A 15,510-nucleotide genomic window follows, 5' to 3' on the forward strand; every position below is an offset into this window, starting at 1 on the left:
GGAGTGGAAACAAATGAGTGAATTTCCATGAGACCAATTTCCTGGTCTGTACTGATGACAGATTACTAATGTAGCTACTTGACTTACCAATTGTCGTTCCCTGAGAATGACCAACATAATATAACTGTCGTTGCGATGTTTTTTGGAGGATGAAGTCAATCACTGCTGGTAAATCCTTGGTAGCCATTTCATCAAAGCTGGAAAGTATTTATAATGACCTGATTTGTGAAATACCTACGCTACTAAAAGAGAAAATTATTTACACCCAAACATCTAATCAATTCTAATGAAAGCAAACTTTTACCAAGCCACAGTGTGTTAAATATGGCTATTTAATTCTCAAAAAAATAGGTCAATATTAATTAGATGTGTGGAAGCAAATACGATTCAAAGCCGCCATCATATTCACATATATCATCTGTAATAAGACATCACATAAGAATTGTATAGAACATAGAAGAATACAGTGCAGTACAGGCCCTTCGGCCCTCGATGTTGCGCCGATCCAAGCCCACCTAACCTACACTAGCCCACTATCCTCCATATGCCTATCCAATGCCCGCTTAAATGCCCATAATGAGGGAGAGTCCACCACTGCTACTGGCAGGGCATTCCATGAACTCACGACTCGCTGAGTAAAGAACCTATCCCTAACATCTGTCCTATACCTACCCCCCCTCAATTTAAAGCTATGCCCCCTTGTAATAGCTGACTCCATACGTGGAAAAAGATCCTCACTGTCGACCCTATCTAAACCCCTAATCATCTTGTACACCTCTATCAAGTCACCCCTAAACCTTCTTTTCTCCAATGAAAACAACCCCAAGTGCGTCAGCCTTTCCTCATACGATCTTTCTACCATACCAGGCAACATCCTGGTAAACCTCCTCTGCACCCGTTCCAGTGCCTCCACATCCTTCCTATAGTATGGCGACCAAAACCGCACACAATACTACAGATGTGGCCGCACCAGAGTCTGATACAACTGCAACATGACCTCAGTACTCCGGAACTCAATTCCTCTACCAATAAAAGCCAGTACGCCATATGCCTTCTTCACCGCACTATTTACCTGGGTGGCAACTTTCAAAGATTTGTGTACATGGACACCAAGATCCCTCTGCTCATCCACACTACCAAGTATCCGACCGTTAGCCCAGTACCCCATCTTTTTATTACTCTTACCAAAGTGAATCACCTCACACTTAGCTACATTGAACTCCATTTGCCACCTTTCTGCCCAGTTCTGCAGCTTATCTATATCCCGCTGTAACCTGCCACATCCTTCCTCACTGTCAACAACTCCTCCGACTTTCGTATCATCCGCAAACTTGCTCACCCAACCTTCTAACCCCTCCTCCAGGTCATTTATAAAAATGACCAACAGCAATGGTCCCAAAACAGATCCTTGCGGAACACCGCTAGTGACGGCACTCCAAGATGAACCTTTGCCATCAACTACTACCCTCTGTCTTCTTCCAGCCAGCCAACTCCTAATCCAAACCTCCAACTCACCCTCAATGCCATACCTCCGTATTTTTTGCAGTAGTCTACCATGGGGAACCTTATCAAACGCCTTACTAAAATCCATATACACCACATCTACTGCTTTCCCCTCGTCCACCTCCTTAGTCACCTTCTCAAAGAATTCAATAAGGTTTGTGAGGCATGACCTGCCCTTCACAAAACCATGCTGACTATCCTTGATCACATTATTCCTATCCAGATGTTCATAAATCCTATCCCTTACAATTCTCTCTAAGATTTTGCCCACAACAGAAGTGAGACTCACCGGCCTATAGTTGCTAGGGTTATCCCTACCTCCCCTTCTTGAACAAGGGAACCACATTTGCTTGCCTCCAATCTTCTGGCACTACTCCTGTAGACAACGAGGACATAAAAATCAAAGCCAATGGCTCTGCAATCTCCTCCCTTGCTTCCCAGAGAATCCTAGAATAAATGCCATCAGGCCCAGGGGACTTATCTATTTTCACCCTTTCCAGAATTTCCAACACCTCTTCTCTACATACCTCAAAGCCATCCATTCTACTTAATTGTGACTCAGTACTCACATTGACAACAATGTCCTGTTCCTGATTGAATACGGACGAAAAGTATTCATTCAGTGTCTCCCCAATCTCTTCAGCCTCCACACGCAACTTCCCACTACTATCCTTGACTGGACCTATTCCTACCCTAGTCATTCTTTTATTCCTGACATACCTATAGAAAGCCTTAGGGTTTTCCCTAATCCTACCAACTAAGGACCTTTCATGTCCCCTCCTTGCTGCTCTTAGCTCTCTCTTCAGGTCCTTCCTGGCTACCTTATAACTCTCAATCGCCCCAACTGAACCTTCACGCCTCATCTTTACATAGGCCGCCCTCTTCCATTTAACAAGGGATTCCAATTCCTTATTAAACCACGGCTCCCTCACACGACCCTTTCCTCCCTGCCTGACGGGCACATACTTATCAAGGACACTCAATAGTTGCTCCTTGAACAAGCTCCACATATCAATTACACCCTTGCCTTGAAGCTTACTTTTCCAGGCCACACATCCTAAGTCATGCCTCACAGCATCATAATTTCCCTGCCCCCATCTATAACTCTTGCCCTGTAGTGCACACTTATCCCTCTCCATCACTAGAGTAAAAGTCACCGAATTGTGGTCACTGTCCCCAAAGTGCTCACCTACCTCTAATTCTAACACCTGACCTGGTTCATTACCCAGAACCAAATCCAGTATGGCCTCACCTCTTGTTGGCCTATCTACATATTGTGTCAGGAAACCCTCCTGCACACATTGGACAAACACTGACCCATCTAACGAACTTGAGCTATAGCTTTCCCAATTAATATCAGGAAAGTTAAAGTCCCCCATAACAACCACCCTATTACTTTCACTCTTCTCTTGAATCATCCTCGCAATCCTTTCTTCTACGTTTCTAGGACTATTAGGCGGCCTGTAAAAAACTCCTAACAGGGTGAGCTCACCTTTCCTATTCCTAACTTCAGCCCAAACTACCTCAGATGGCGAGTCTTCATCCATCGTCCTTTCCACAGCTGTAATACTATCTTTGACAAGCAATGCCACTCCTCCCCCTTTTTTACCCCCACCTCTGACCCTACTAAAACATTTAAACCCTGGAACCTGCAACAGCCAATCCTGTCCCTGTTCTACCCATGTCTCCGTAATAGCCACAACATCGAAGTCCCAGGTACCAACCCACGCTGCAAGTTCACCTACCTTATTTCGTATACTTCTTGCATTGAAGTATACACACTTCAAACCACTTTCCTGTTTACAGGCACCCTCCTTTGAAATTGATGCCATGTTCCTAACCTCCCTACACTCCAGGTCCTGCACCCTAAAGCTATATTTGCACAGCAGTCAGGATTGGGCAATGTATGTTGGCTTAGCCAGCGATGCCCACATCCCATGAACAAAAAAACAAGCATTATTATGAAAAGTTAATTGAGAAGCCAGCTACATAGTGGCATGGATAGAAGATTGATTACCTAATAGGAAGCAAAGAATCTGCATAAATTGGATTTTTTGTCAGGTTGGCAGAATATAATGAACATTGTGCCACTGGGATCTCAACAGTTTACAAATTATATAAATGATTCAGACAAAGGGACAGAAGGAATGGTTGCGAGATTTGCTGATGAAGTAAAGACAGGTACACAAATAAATTGTGAAAAGGACACAAGGAGGCCACAGTACGATACATTAAGTACATTAACTAAGTTGGTAAAGAATCATCAGAATGCAAATTTATCCATTCTTGTGAAGCATTCTTGAAAGGTAATCAAGTGTAGGCAGGAATGCGAATTTGAGGTTACAATCAGATCAGCCATTCGAGATGGAGGATTGATATGCAAAGGGATTTGGATGTGCAGGTCTACAGATCACTGAAGTTGGCAGCACAGGTAGATAAGATAGTAAAAAAGGCTTATGACATGCTTGACTTCATTGGAAGGGGCATTAAGTATAACAATGGACAAGTGATGCTGCAGCTTTATAGAACTTTAGTTAGGCCACACTACAGTTCTGGTCCCCACACTATAAGGAATTGGATGCTTTGAAGAGGGTATAGAAAAGGTTTACCAGGATGTTGCCTGGTATGGGGCAGTTTTAATCATGAAGGGTGGACAGACTGGGTTTGTTTTCATTGGAACTCAGGAAGTTGAAGGGCAACCTAATAGAAGTTTATAAAATTGTGAATGGTATGGATAGAGTGGAAAGTATGAAGCTTTTTCCCAGGGTGGAGGGGTTAATTACTAGGGGACACAGGTTCAAGGCACGAGACGGGGATGGGGGGCTGGTCAAAAGAGATGTGCGAGGCAGGTTTTTCAAAGGGTGTTGAGTGCTTGGAGTACGTTAGCAGAGGTGGTGGTAGAAGCAGACACAAAAGCAGCATTCTCGAAGCACCTGGATGAATACATGAATAAGAAGGGAACAGAGTGATATGGTTCCATAAACAATGACAGTTTTAGCACAGAAAGGCAAAATGTCACAGCGCAGGCTTGGTGGGCCAAAAGGGCCTGTTCCTGTGCTGTATTTTTCTTTGACAGAGTTATTTTATCACTCAACAAACTGGCTACCATACTTGTCACCATTACTCCATTGTTTGCACTCTGAAAGAGGTCATTAATTGGCTGCAAGAATATTACATAATACAACACCAGCCTTCCTTTTATAAAATACTAACTAAAACTATGTTGTTTTGAGGAGATAGCAGCATTTGTCAATTCATTTAGTTAGTTTTTAAATATCTGACAGGATCATTCAAATAAAACACCCACATATTTTTCCACTTCAAAATGGGAAATAACCCAGAGTTAAATACATACAAGTTTATCGTATTTAGCTTCATGACTATCGCTGGTTGAAATCTTAAGTTGTTGTTAAAAAGTAGACGAAATGTAAATAATTTGAGTAAAATAAGAGAATTCATACCTAAAAGCCCAGAATGCCTCCTTGTACCTTGGAATGGTTTTGTGCTTTCGTGACCACGTATTTCCTCGACTATTTCCAATCCATACATCAAAACCAGCATCTGCTAAAATGAAGCCCAAGCTATTGTTCGCCAGGTTTGTGACCCAGTTGCTTCCTGCTGCCAGTAAGCCATGTTGCAGAAAGACAACTGGTCGGACTCCTAAAGGAACAGACAAAAATATTTTCTATGAATGCAGGCAAAATAAAAATGCTATTCAGTTAAAAGGCAAGCATGAGTAGACCCATTACTGTATAACCTATTCAATAACACAAATCTATAAAAGTACCTGTATGACCTCTGGATCAAGTCGATCTAACAGATTGGTGCAATCTTCTAAATTCCATGCGATTTTGCCTGACTACCTTATTGAAAGTTTTTAAGGCAAAGACACAGATTTTTGAATAGTACAAGAATTAAAGATTATTGCAAGTGGGTGGGTAAATGGAGCTGAGTCCACAAAAAAAAAAGCCATGATCTCATTGATTGGTGGAGCAAGCTTAAGGAGCCAGATGGCCACCTCCTGTTCCTATTTAGGTCAGAGATGTACAGCACAGAAACAGACCCTTCGGTCCAACTTCTCCATGTTGACCAGATATCTTAACCTAATCTAGTCCCATTTGCCAGTACTTGGCCCATATCCCTCTAAACCCTTCCTATTCATATACCAAACCAGATGCCTTTTAAGTGTTGTTATTGCTTAAGTTCCCATTTACTTCTGTAAGACATTTCCAATCTAACTTCCATTAATTACACTGGCTATATCATACTATTTTTAATGAACCACTGCTGGTTGGCACAACTGCAACGTATTCTTTCCAACTTGCTCGATTTATATTTTTGGCCTTGATTTTCACCATGATTTTCAACTCTGTACCATTGCAAAATAGCAAACAAGTCCTGTTCCCGAACAGGTCACCTACCATTTTTGTTTGGGTAGCTATGGGGGCAGGTAGCATTTCACACATGGAAGAAGCTGCCCATATAAATCAGCAGAGGCCTCCACTTGTGATTTTCCAGACCAAGGACTGAACAAGGTGCACACAGAACACCCAGAACAGACATATTGGAGGTGGCTTCAACTCAGTTTTAATTGGACAGTCAGCAATACTCACTTCTGTGAGGGTAATGATGCCTTTGGATATAATCCAGGATCACCTTTGGGAGAGTTAAGCTTTTCTTATGAATTGTCAAACATCGTAATGAATATTCAAGAAGTGCATAAACATGTTAGGGCTGCTTACGGTTGAAAGTAGCAAAACGTTGTTGAAAATAGCTTTTAGTTGACTTAGTAGTAGTTTTTTTGGTGTAGTTGGCTTTGAAGTGACAAGTTAAAACAATAGTAGCTCTGTAGACAGAAATATCCGAGATAACAGTTTAAGACAGTACACACTGGGCTTGTTAGACACGTAGCTGCAGTTATTTATATAGACAGTTGAATAAGGAAACCCTTGTGCATGACATACCTAGCTAATTTAAAGTTTGAGATCCATCACAACCAAATTTACTCTAGCTAAGATTTCCAGATAATCATAAGCACAGAATTTGAATTAATTATAGATTTTGACCGTATATTTCTTTTTAAAAAGCACAATTAGTATTAAAGAGATTCCGCTACAAAAAAAATCCTCGAAACAAGACAATCCTAGACAGTAAGGGAGGCTTAAATTACAGCTGCAGAAGTTAGTAGAACACTGTATTGGACTGTGGTTAAATACAGCATGCATTGTGAAAGCCCCACAGATAGAAATAAGGATGCCAGGTAAACATCATGAGATCATGGAAGACTGAAGGTTGTCTGTAAGGCTGCCCATCACTGACCAAACAGATAAATGATTAATTTGATAATATGGTTTGTTTGTATTTGTTACTGGTGGCCTCAAAACAAATGTATAAAAATGTATGTTATTTATTTGATCATCAAAGAAACTTCTGATTCCCAGGGGTGTAATTTCAAATAAACTCTTTGATGCTGGAAGTGGACTCTGGGTGCCGAGTGATTTAGTCATTCTGCCCCAACAAATGTTTTGGAACTGTGACACTCAAGGGGACCTGTCAAATTATGAAGCTCTTAAAACCCCTGCCCTCAATTTAAAAATAAAAGTCTGAATTGTTTAAAACAAAATACTTGCTATCTCAATCTGTCTGTTAGCATAAGCCTGAGGGTTGAACAATTGATTTGATAAGCATATATTTTTGTTCTGTTGTCCTTTTAAAAATGGGCTACCACACATGCCCGTTTCTGCTCAGCACACCTCTGCCTTTGGTAGAACCTACACCTATCCTGGAGCTGCCCAGCATGACTCCCATGAAACTCCTTCAGCTTGGAGCGAAAATCCCAACTTCTGGGCCACTTTCTCCAGATCAGATTTGTGGAACCAGCAGAATTCGCAACTTTTTTCTGCACATTAGGGATTCTATGATTCTGCATTCCAACCTGAGGGCCCTCTGCATTCATAATTCAATCACACAATTTTCATGGTCCAAAAAAAACAGCAGTGATGAGAATTTCTTTTAGAAGTTAATTGCTGAAACATGTGATTATAATATGCAAGGAACTGAGTACTGAGCATAAAAATTACTCAGAATTGAACTAAACACTAACTTTCATTAGGGAATATTTTTGAACATGCAGGAGCTTCTGGTCTTTTACACTTTGACTCTGGTCAACCAGCTTACGTTACTTACTCTATAATGTATCATCCTATACGGTCATAATCAATTGCACAAAACAGGACTTCAACCCAAAAATAACACGCTCACCCAGATAAATGCAAAAACTCTAGAGACTGTCCTGCAAATTCCATCAGCATTAACTCTGCTGGGTCTCTTAAGTTGTACAAACTCTCCCCTCCAATTCACTGATAACAATTTTAAGATTTTTCCAATTTACTCAACGACCTTGCCTTTATAGCCCCCCAAAGCTGTACTCCTTCAATTCTAATCTTTTCAGATACCTGTTGTTAAATCACTCCAATAGCAGTTGTCTTTCACTGACCAGCCAATTATCACTGCAATTCCCTCTTTAGACATTTCTGGCTCTCTGTCCTCATTTAGGATCCTCAAAGAAAGTCTGTTGTGCAAGCTTCTAGATTTCTGCATTATCATCTGATAGTTAATTGTAAAATTTTATTTCATAACTCTCCTGTGAACTATCCACCACTGAGTCACTTCAAGAAAGTGAACAAGCTTTGACCGACAACTAAACCAGTTGCACAATCTCAGCTTAAACAGTTCCTTTTTTCAGGCCCTGTTCTAGAAAGATATTTGGATCAGTGTCTGTTCTTGGTGGCCACAATTGTTCCTTCTGTTCTCCTGAGCTAGATGGGTTCGTGCAATGCTCCATCTTTATAGGAATGGTGACATCGATGTGCTTTACTCGGATAACTATTCTCCTCATAACACTTGAGCACGTAAGGGCAGATATCATAGTTAAGCCTAAGACCGTAAGAGAGCAGACTCAATCGTGACTGATAAGTATCTCAACCCCATTCTCCCTCTTTCTCCCTGTAACCCTGATGCCTAAGAACCAATCTCAGTCTTAAATATCCTCAATGACTTGGCCTTCACAGCCTTTTGTGGCAATGAATTCTGTAGATTCACTACTCTCTGACTGAAGAGGTTTCTCCTTATCTGCATTCTAAAAGCTCTTCCCTTTACTTTTAGGCTGTGTCCTTGGGTCCTAGTCTCTCCGACCAATGGAAACATCTTCCCAACATCTACTCTGTCCAGGCCATTCAATATTCTGTATGTTGCAATTAGATCTCGCCTCATCCTTCTAAACTCCAAGTATAAACCCAGAGTCTTAAACGTTCCTTATATGTTGAGCTTTTCATTTTTGGGACCATGCTCCAAGGCCAGTACATCATTCCTGGGATATGGGGCCCAAAACTGCACACAATATTCCAAATGTGGTCTGACCAGAGCCTTATAGAGCCTCAGAAGTACATCTCTGCTTTTATTTTCAAGTCCTCTCAAAATAAATGCCATCATTGCATTTGCCTTCCTAACTACTGACTCAACCTGCAAGTTTACCTTGAGAGAATCCTGGACTAGAACTCCCATATCTCTTTACATTTCAGACTTCTGAATTTTCTCGCCATTTAGAAAACAGTCCATGCCTTTATTCTTTCTACCAAATTGCATAACCTCACTTTCCCATGTTGTACTCCATCTGCCACTTCTTTGCCCAGTCTCCTCAACTGTCCAAATCCTTCCACTGCCTCCTCAACACTACATGTCCCTCTAATTATCTTTGTATCATCTGAAAACTTAGCCAGAATGCCCTCAGTTCCTTCATCTAAATCATTAATGTATAGTGAAATGTTGTGGTCCCAACACTGAGCTTGCAGAACACTTGTCACCGGCTGTCATCCTGAGAAGGACCCTTTTATTCCCCACTTTGTTTTCTGGCACACAGCCAAGCTTCTATCCATGCTAGCACCTTGCGTCTAACACCATGGACCCTTATCTTCCTCGGTAGCCTCCTGTCCAGCATCTTGTTAAATGCCTTCTTGAAGACCAGGTAGATAACATCCATTGACTCTCTTGGTCTAACCTGCTCGTTACTTGCTCAAAGAATTCTAGCAAATTTGTCAGGCATGACCTCCACTTGATGAAACCATACTGATTTTGCCCTATTTTACCATATACTTCCAAGATTCAGAAATCTCATCCTTCACAACAGATTCCAGGATCTTATCCACAACCAAGTTTGTCTAATCAGTCTGTAAATTTTTTGTCTTTTGCCTTACTCCCATTTTAAACAGGGGTGTCACGTTAGCGATTTTCCAGTCCTGTGGAACCATTCCAGTTCTTAGCAATTCCTGAACGATCACCACGAACACCTCCACTATCTCTTCAGCTATCGCTCTTAGAACTCTCTGGTGTAGTCCATCTATCTGGCCCAGGTGATTTAACTACCTTCAGGCCATTCAGTTTTTCAAGCACCTTCTCCTTGATGATGGTCACCATACTCATCAGCTCTTTTCCCTCACTCTTGAATTTTTGGGATATTACTAGTGTCTTCCACCGTGAAGACTGACACAAAGTAATTATTCAGTTCCTCAGCCATTTTCATGTTTCCCAGTATTGTCTCTCCAGCGTCATTTTCCAGCAGCCTAATGTCTACTTTTGCCCTTTACATCTCTTAAGAAACACTTGCAGTCTTCCTTTAAATTACTGGCTAGCTTACCCCCAGATTTAATCTTTGCCCTTCTTTTTTTGTTGCTATTTGTTGGTCTTTGCAAGCTTCTCAATCCTCTGGCTTCCCACTGCCATTCATCACATTATATGCTTTCTCTTTTGCGTGAACCTGTGGTTGACTTAATGACCCACATGCACACTATACAACAGGGATTACTAGAAAGCAATAAGGAATGGAGCCACTTGTGATACCCTCAATGCAGCCCAGCATGCTTAAAACTCAGACTATTTCTCTAGTCTAAAAGCTGGCTATCTTGTCTGAGCAAGCTAATACAACTGAATGGGATGCATTTACCCATTAAAATGCTTTAAAATATAGATGCCTTAAGGTACTGCACAAAGAAAAATGGACGTTGAACAGTACTGAAGGATATTGAGATGCCAGTACAGGACTGGGGTGGACAAAGTTAAAATTCACATAACATCAGGTTATAGTCCAACAGCTTTAATTGGAAGTACTAGCTTTCAGAATGCTGCTCCTTCACACAGAATTTATAGCAAAAGATCACAGTGTCATGCAATTAAAACGATATTCTGAACAAATCTAGATTGCTATTAAGTCTCTTATCTTTTAGACTGGGTTGCAGGTTTCAGCTCATTAATATGTATATCCCAAAACTTCTTTTAAGTCACATTCTTGAGATAACTTAAGGTTTTACAACAAAGGGTGTAATCTCAGGTCAAACAATGCATTAAAGGTGTGAGGTTAAAGTCTGTCTGCATCCCAATCTTGAGTCAAACTGGTTCTATTCCCAAAGTAAGAATTTATAAAATGTTATATGGATTGACTGCCTACAGTTTTAAGCAAAAATAGAATGTGTGAGCAAGTACAAATTCACACCATAGTCTTATTGTGTTCACGTGGGGGAACACGACACACAGAGCGTGTGAGCCGGAGTGTGTTTGCGTATGCACACGCTTGGTACAGTGTGTGCATGAGTGTGACGGAGTATAAGCCTGTGAGGACGAGTGTGGGGGTTGTATGGAATTGTGTCGCGAGACAGCGCGTGTGTATGAGAGTCGGCGTGAGGTCGAGAGTATGTAAGAATGGGCGTGTGTCAGACAGACACAGAGAGAGAAAGAGAGTCAGACAGACACAGAGAGAGAGAGAGAGAGAGAGAGAGAGAGAGAGAGAGAGAGAGAGAGAGAGAGAGAGAGAGAGAGAGAGAGAGAGAGAGAGAGTAGTGTGTGTAGTGGGATCACCCTTAGTGTGACAGGAACCCAAGGTCCCAGTTGAGGCCATCCTCATGGGTACCAAACTTGGCTATCAGCCATGAGGTACCCATGAGGATGGTCTCAACTGGGATTTGAGTTCATGCCACAGAGTCAGATGTACAGCATGGAAACAGACCCTTCAGTCCAACTCGTCCATGCCAACCAGATATCCCAACCCAATCTAGTCCCACCTACCAGCACCCGGCCCATATCCCACCAAACCCTTCCTACTCATAACCATCCAAATGCCACTTAAATGTTGCAATTGTACCAGCCTCCACCACACCCTCTGGCAGCTCATTCCATAATGTACCACCCTCTGTGTGAAGAAGTTGCCCCTTAGGTCTCTTTTATATCTCTCCCCTCTCACCCTAAACCTCTAGTTCTGGACTCCCCCACCCCAGGGAAAAGACTTTGCCTATTTATCCTATCCATGCCTCTCATGATTTTGTAAACCTCTATAAGGTCACCCCTCAGCCTCCAACCCTCCAGGCTGTTCAGCCTCTCCCTATAGCTCAAATCCTCCAACCCTGGCAACATCCTTGTAAATCTTTTCTGAACCCTTTCAAGTTTCACAACATCTTTCAGATAGGAAGGAGACCAGAATTGCATGTAATATTCCAACAGTGGCCTAACCAATGTCCTGTATAGCCGCAACATGACCTCCCAACTCCTGTACTCAATACTCTGACCAATAAAAGAAAGCATACCAAACGCCTTCTTCACGATCCTATCTACCTGAGACTCCATTTTCAAGGAGCTATGAACCTGCACTCCAAGGTCTCTTTGTTCAGCAACACTCCCTAGGACCTTACCATTAAGTATATAAGTCCTGCTAAGATTTGCTTTCGCAAAGTGCAGCACTTCGCATTTATCCGAATTAAACTCCATATGCCACTTCTCAGCCCATTAGCCCATCTGGTCCAGATCTTGTTGTAATCTAAGGTAACCCTCTTTGCTGTCCACTACGTCTCCAATTTTGGTGTCATCTGCAAACTTACTAACTGTACCTCTTATGCTCACATCCAAATCATTTATATAAATGACAAAAAGTAAAGGACCCAGCACCGATCCTTTGTGGCACTCCACTGGTCACAGGCCACCAGTCTGAAAACAACCCTCCACCACTACCCTCTGTTTTCTACCTTTCATCCAGTTCTGTGTCCAAATGGCTCGCTCCCCCTGTATTCCATGAGATCTAACCTTGCTAATCAGTCTCCCATGGGGGACCTTGTCGAACACCTTACTGAAGTTCATATAGATCACATCTACTGCTCTGCCTTCATCAATCCTCTTTGTTACTTCTTCAAAAAGCTCAATAAACTTTGTGAGACATGATTTCCCATGCACAAAGCCATGTTGACTATCCCTAATCAGTCCTTGCCTTTCTAAATACATGTACATCCTGTCCCTCAGGATTCCCTCCAACAACTTGCCCACCACTGAGGTCAGGCTCTCTGGCCTATAGTTCCCTGGTGTCTTTACCACCCTTCTTAAACAGTGGCACCACGTTTGCCAACCTCCAGTTGGTACACGAGTTCTCAGGTACACCTGATCAGGTTCTGGGGATTTATCCATGTTTACCCGTTTCAAGACATCCAGCACTTCCTCGTCTGTAATCTGGACATTTTTCAAGATGTCACCATCTATTTCCCTAGAGTCTGTATCTTCCATACCCTTTGCCACAGTAAATACTGATGCAAAATATTCATTTAGTATCTCCCCCATTTTCTGCGGCTCCACACAAAGGCTGTCTTGCTGATCACACTACAGGTGACCCCACGACACTATACACACTCACACACAAGCATACACACTCTTATACATACACACAGCCTCTCACAGGTTTATACTCTGTCATGCTCACACACACACACACACACACACACACACACACACACACACAGTCTCATGTGCACTCACACAAACTCTCGCTCTCTCTCCCTCACACACATTCAAAAGTCTATGGGGTGAATTTGCATTTGCAGATACACTCTACTCTTGCTCATGATGCACACAACCTGCAGGCAGTCAATCCATATAACATTTTATAAATTCCTACTTTGGAAATTACATTTTTTTAGATTACATTACATTATAGCGTGGAAACAGGCCCTTCGGCCCAACAAGTCCACACCGACCCGCCGAAGCGCAACCCACCCAATCCCCTATATTTACCCCTTTACCTAACGCTATGGGCAATTTAGCATGGCCAATTCACCTGACCTGCACATCTTTGGACTGTGGGAGGAAACCGGAGCACCCAGAGGAAACTCACGCAGACACGGGGAGAACGTGCAAACTCCACACAGTCGCCTGAGGCGGGAATTGAACCCGGGTCTCTGGCACTGTGAGGCAGCAGTGCTAACCACTGTGCCACCGTGCCGCCCACAAATAGAACAAATTTGACTCAAGATTGGAATACAGACAGACTCTAACCTCACGCCTTTAATATAATGCCTGAGTTGAGATGTCACTTTTTTTTTATATAAAACCTTAAGTTATTTTGAGAATGTGACGTAAAAGTAGTTCTGGGATTTACATATTTTCCTGCAACTCATTCTAAAAGATGAAAGTCTTAAAATGATATATTGAACAAACTTAGATTGCTGTTAAGTGCATGATACTGATCTTTTGTTATAAATTCTGTGTCTAATGATCATGCCCCCCACTAGTTACCTGGAAGAAGCAGTGCTCCAAAGCTGGTACTTCCAAATAAACATGTTGGACTGTAACCTGGCGTTGTGTGATTTTAAAGTTAGTATTGAAATAAATAGAAGAAATGAATAGACATTGTCAAAAGATTTTCTTCAAAGTTAGCATTTTTAAAAGTGAGGGGGGTTTTGGTCTGCCCAAGTCGTCTGGCTCCGCCACAATACATATTGTGTATTTGAGGCAATATGCATGTGGAGACTGCCACCCAGTAATATCACAGAAGAACGTGTGAGAACAACAAAAAAAGATGAAACCCAGGCGTAGTCTGGTGTCCAGACAGGAATCCAAGCAAAAGGTAATTGAAGGTTATACTGGGACAAATCGGGTGGAATTTAACACTTAGCACAGACACAAGCTTATAAATATATTCTTTTGTAATTTACTTTGTGATGATTTGTCTCAATTGCAGTTTGGTTTGAGGAAATAATAGATACAAGAATTTTAACGTGTAGTTCAGCTTTTTTTTAACATTCAAATTGCACAATATTTTTATACATCACAATTTTAATAATTATCATTTGAGATAAAGCTTCAGATTCATACCTTATGTCATATTTCAAAATATCCTATCAACCCAATATACTAATCTCCAGATATTGTTAAAATCTTTTTGTAAAAAGGTAATAAAACTTGACAATTTATTATTGTTGAACCTGAAAATATATTGGATAGAGAGTCCTTCATTGACCAATTACCAGGAAATCCATTGGTCCTATTACATGCACAACAAGGCCAATGAACTAGATTAGGAGCAGGAGAAGTGGGGACAGGAGGAATGTGAAGGAACCTGAAGTGTAAAACCAAATCGGTTCTCACTGGCTGGAAATACTTCCATCCCTAGACGAAAAGGTTGAGGGTACAAGGCACAATTCAGAAACATTGAACACAATTCAGGTTGCCACATTGCTTCTGCAGAGGGGGCTACACTGGCAGAGGTGATGCCTATCCTGCTTATGCAGGTAGACAGAGTTCCAATAGCACTATTAATGGAACAGAGTCACTAACCAACATTTACTCCTCCATCCATATTACCACGCAGGTTAAGTGGTCATTTATCTCATTGCTGTTTCAGGGATTTGCTATGTGTAAATCTGTTGTGACATTGCTCAGCATTTTAATAAGGAGTTCACCATTGGCCATGAAACGCAATATAAAACGCAAACAAGTTCCTTCTTTCAGTCCACAATTTATTGATTTCCAAGGGATTAATTAATATTCTATATTTAGAAAGTTAATATTTTTCCTTTATTCTCACTTCCTTTTTTGTAATTCCAATGTTATCTTTTGTCATTTTGCATTGCTACTTCCTGAAGGGCAGCTAGAGATGGGCTATAAATGCTAAAAATGTGACCAACACTTGCATCTCATGAATGT

General features: G+C 41.6%; 1 protein-coding gene across 3 annotated transcripts in view; it reads right to left on the reverse strand.

Moving 5' to 3' along the window:
* The window catches only part of lipf (lipase F, gastric type), a 48,242-nt gene that overhangs the window by 10,485 nt on the left and 22,247 nt on the right, over nucleotides 1-15,510 (reverse strand). For all 3 annotated transcript variants that reach the window (XM_043712403.2, XM_043712404.2, XM_087999043.1), the window contains 2 exons: nucleotides 4,965-5,163; nucleotides 88-197 (listed from right to left, as the gene is read on the reverse strand). In XM_043712403.2, the coding sequence (XP_043568338.1) occupies nucleotides 88-197; nucleotides 4,965-5,163 (309 nt within the window). The remainder of the gene's footprint in view (nucleotides 1-87; nucleotides 198-4,964; nucleotides 5,164-15,510) is intronic.

This window comes from Chiloscyllium plagiosum, unplaced genomic scaffold (genome assembly GCF_037043375.1).
Source record: "Chiloscyllium plagiosum isolate Xiang-an unplaced genomic scaffold, Cpla_swu_hap1 HiC_scaffold_22, whole genome shotgun sequence".
NCBI classification, from domain to species: domain Eukaryota; kingdom Metazoa; phylum Chordata; class Chondrichthyes; order Orectolobiformes; family Hemiscylliidae; genus Chiloscyllium; species Chiloscyllium plagiosum.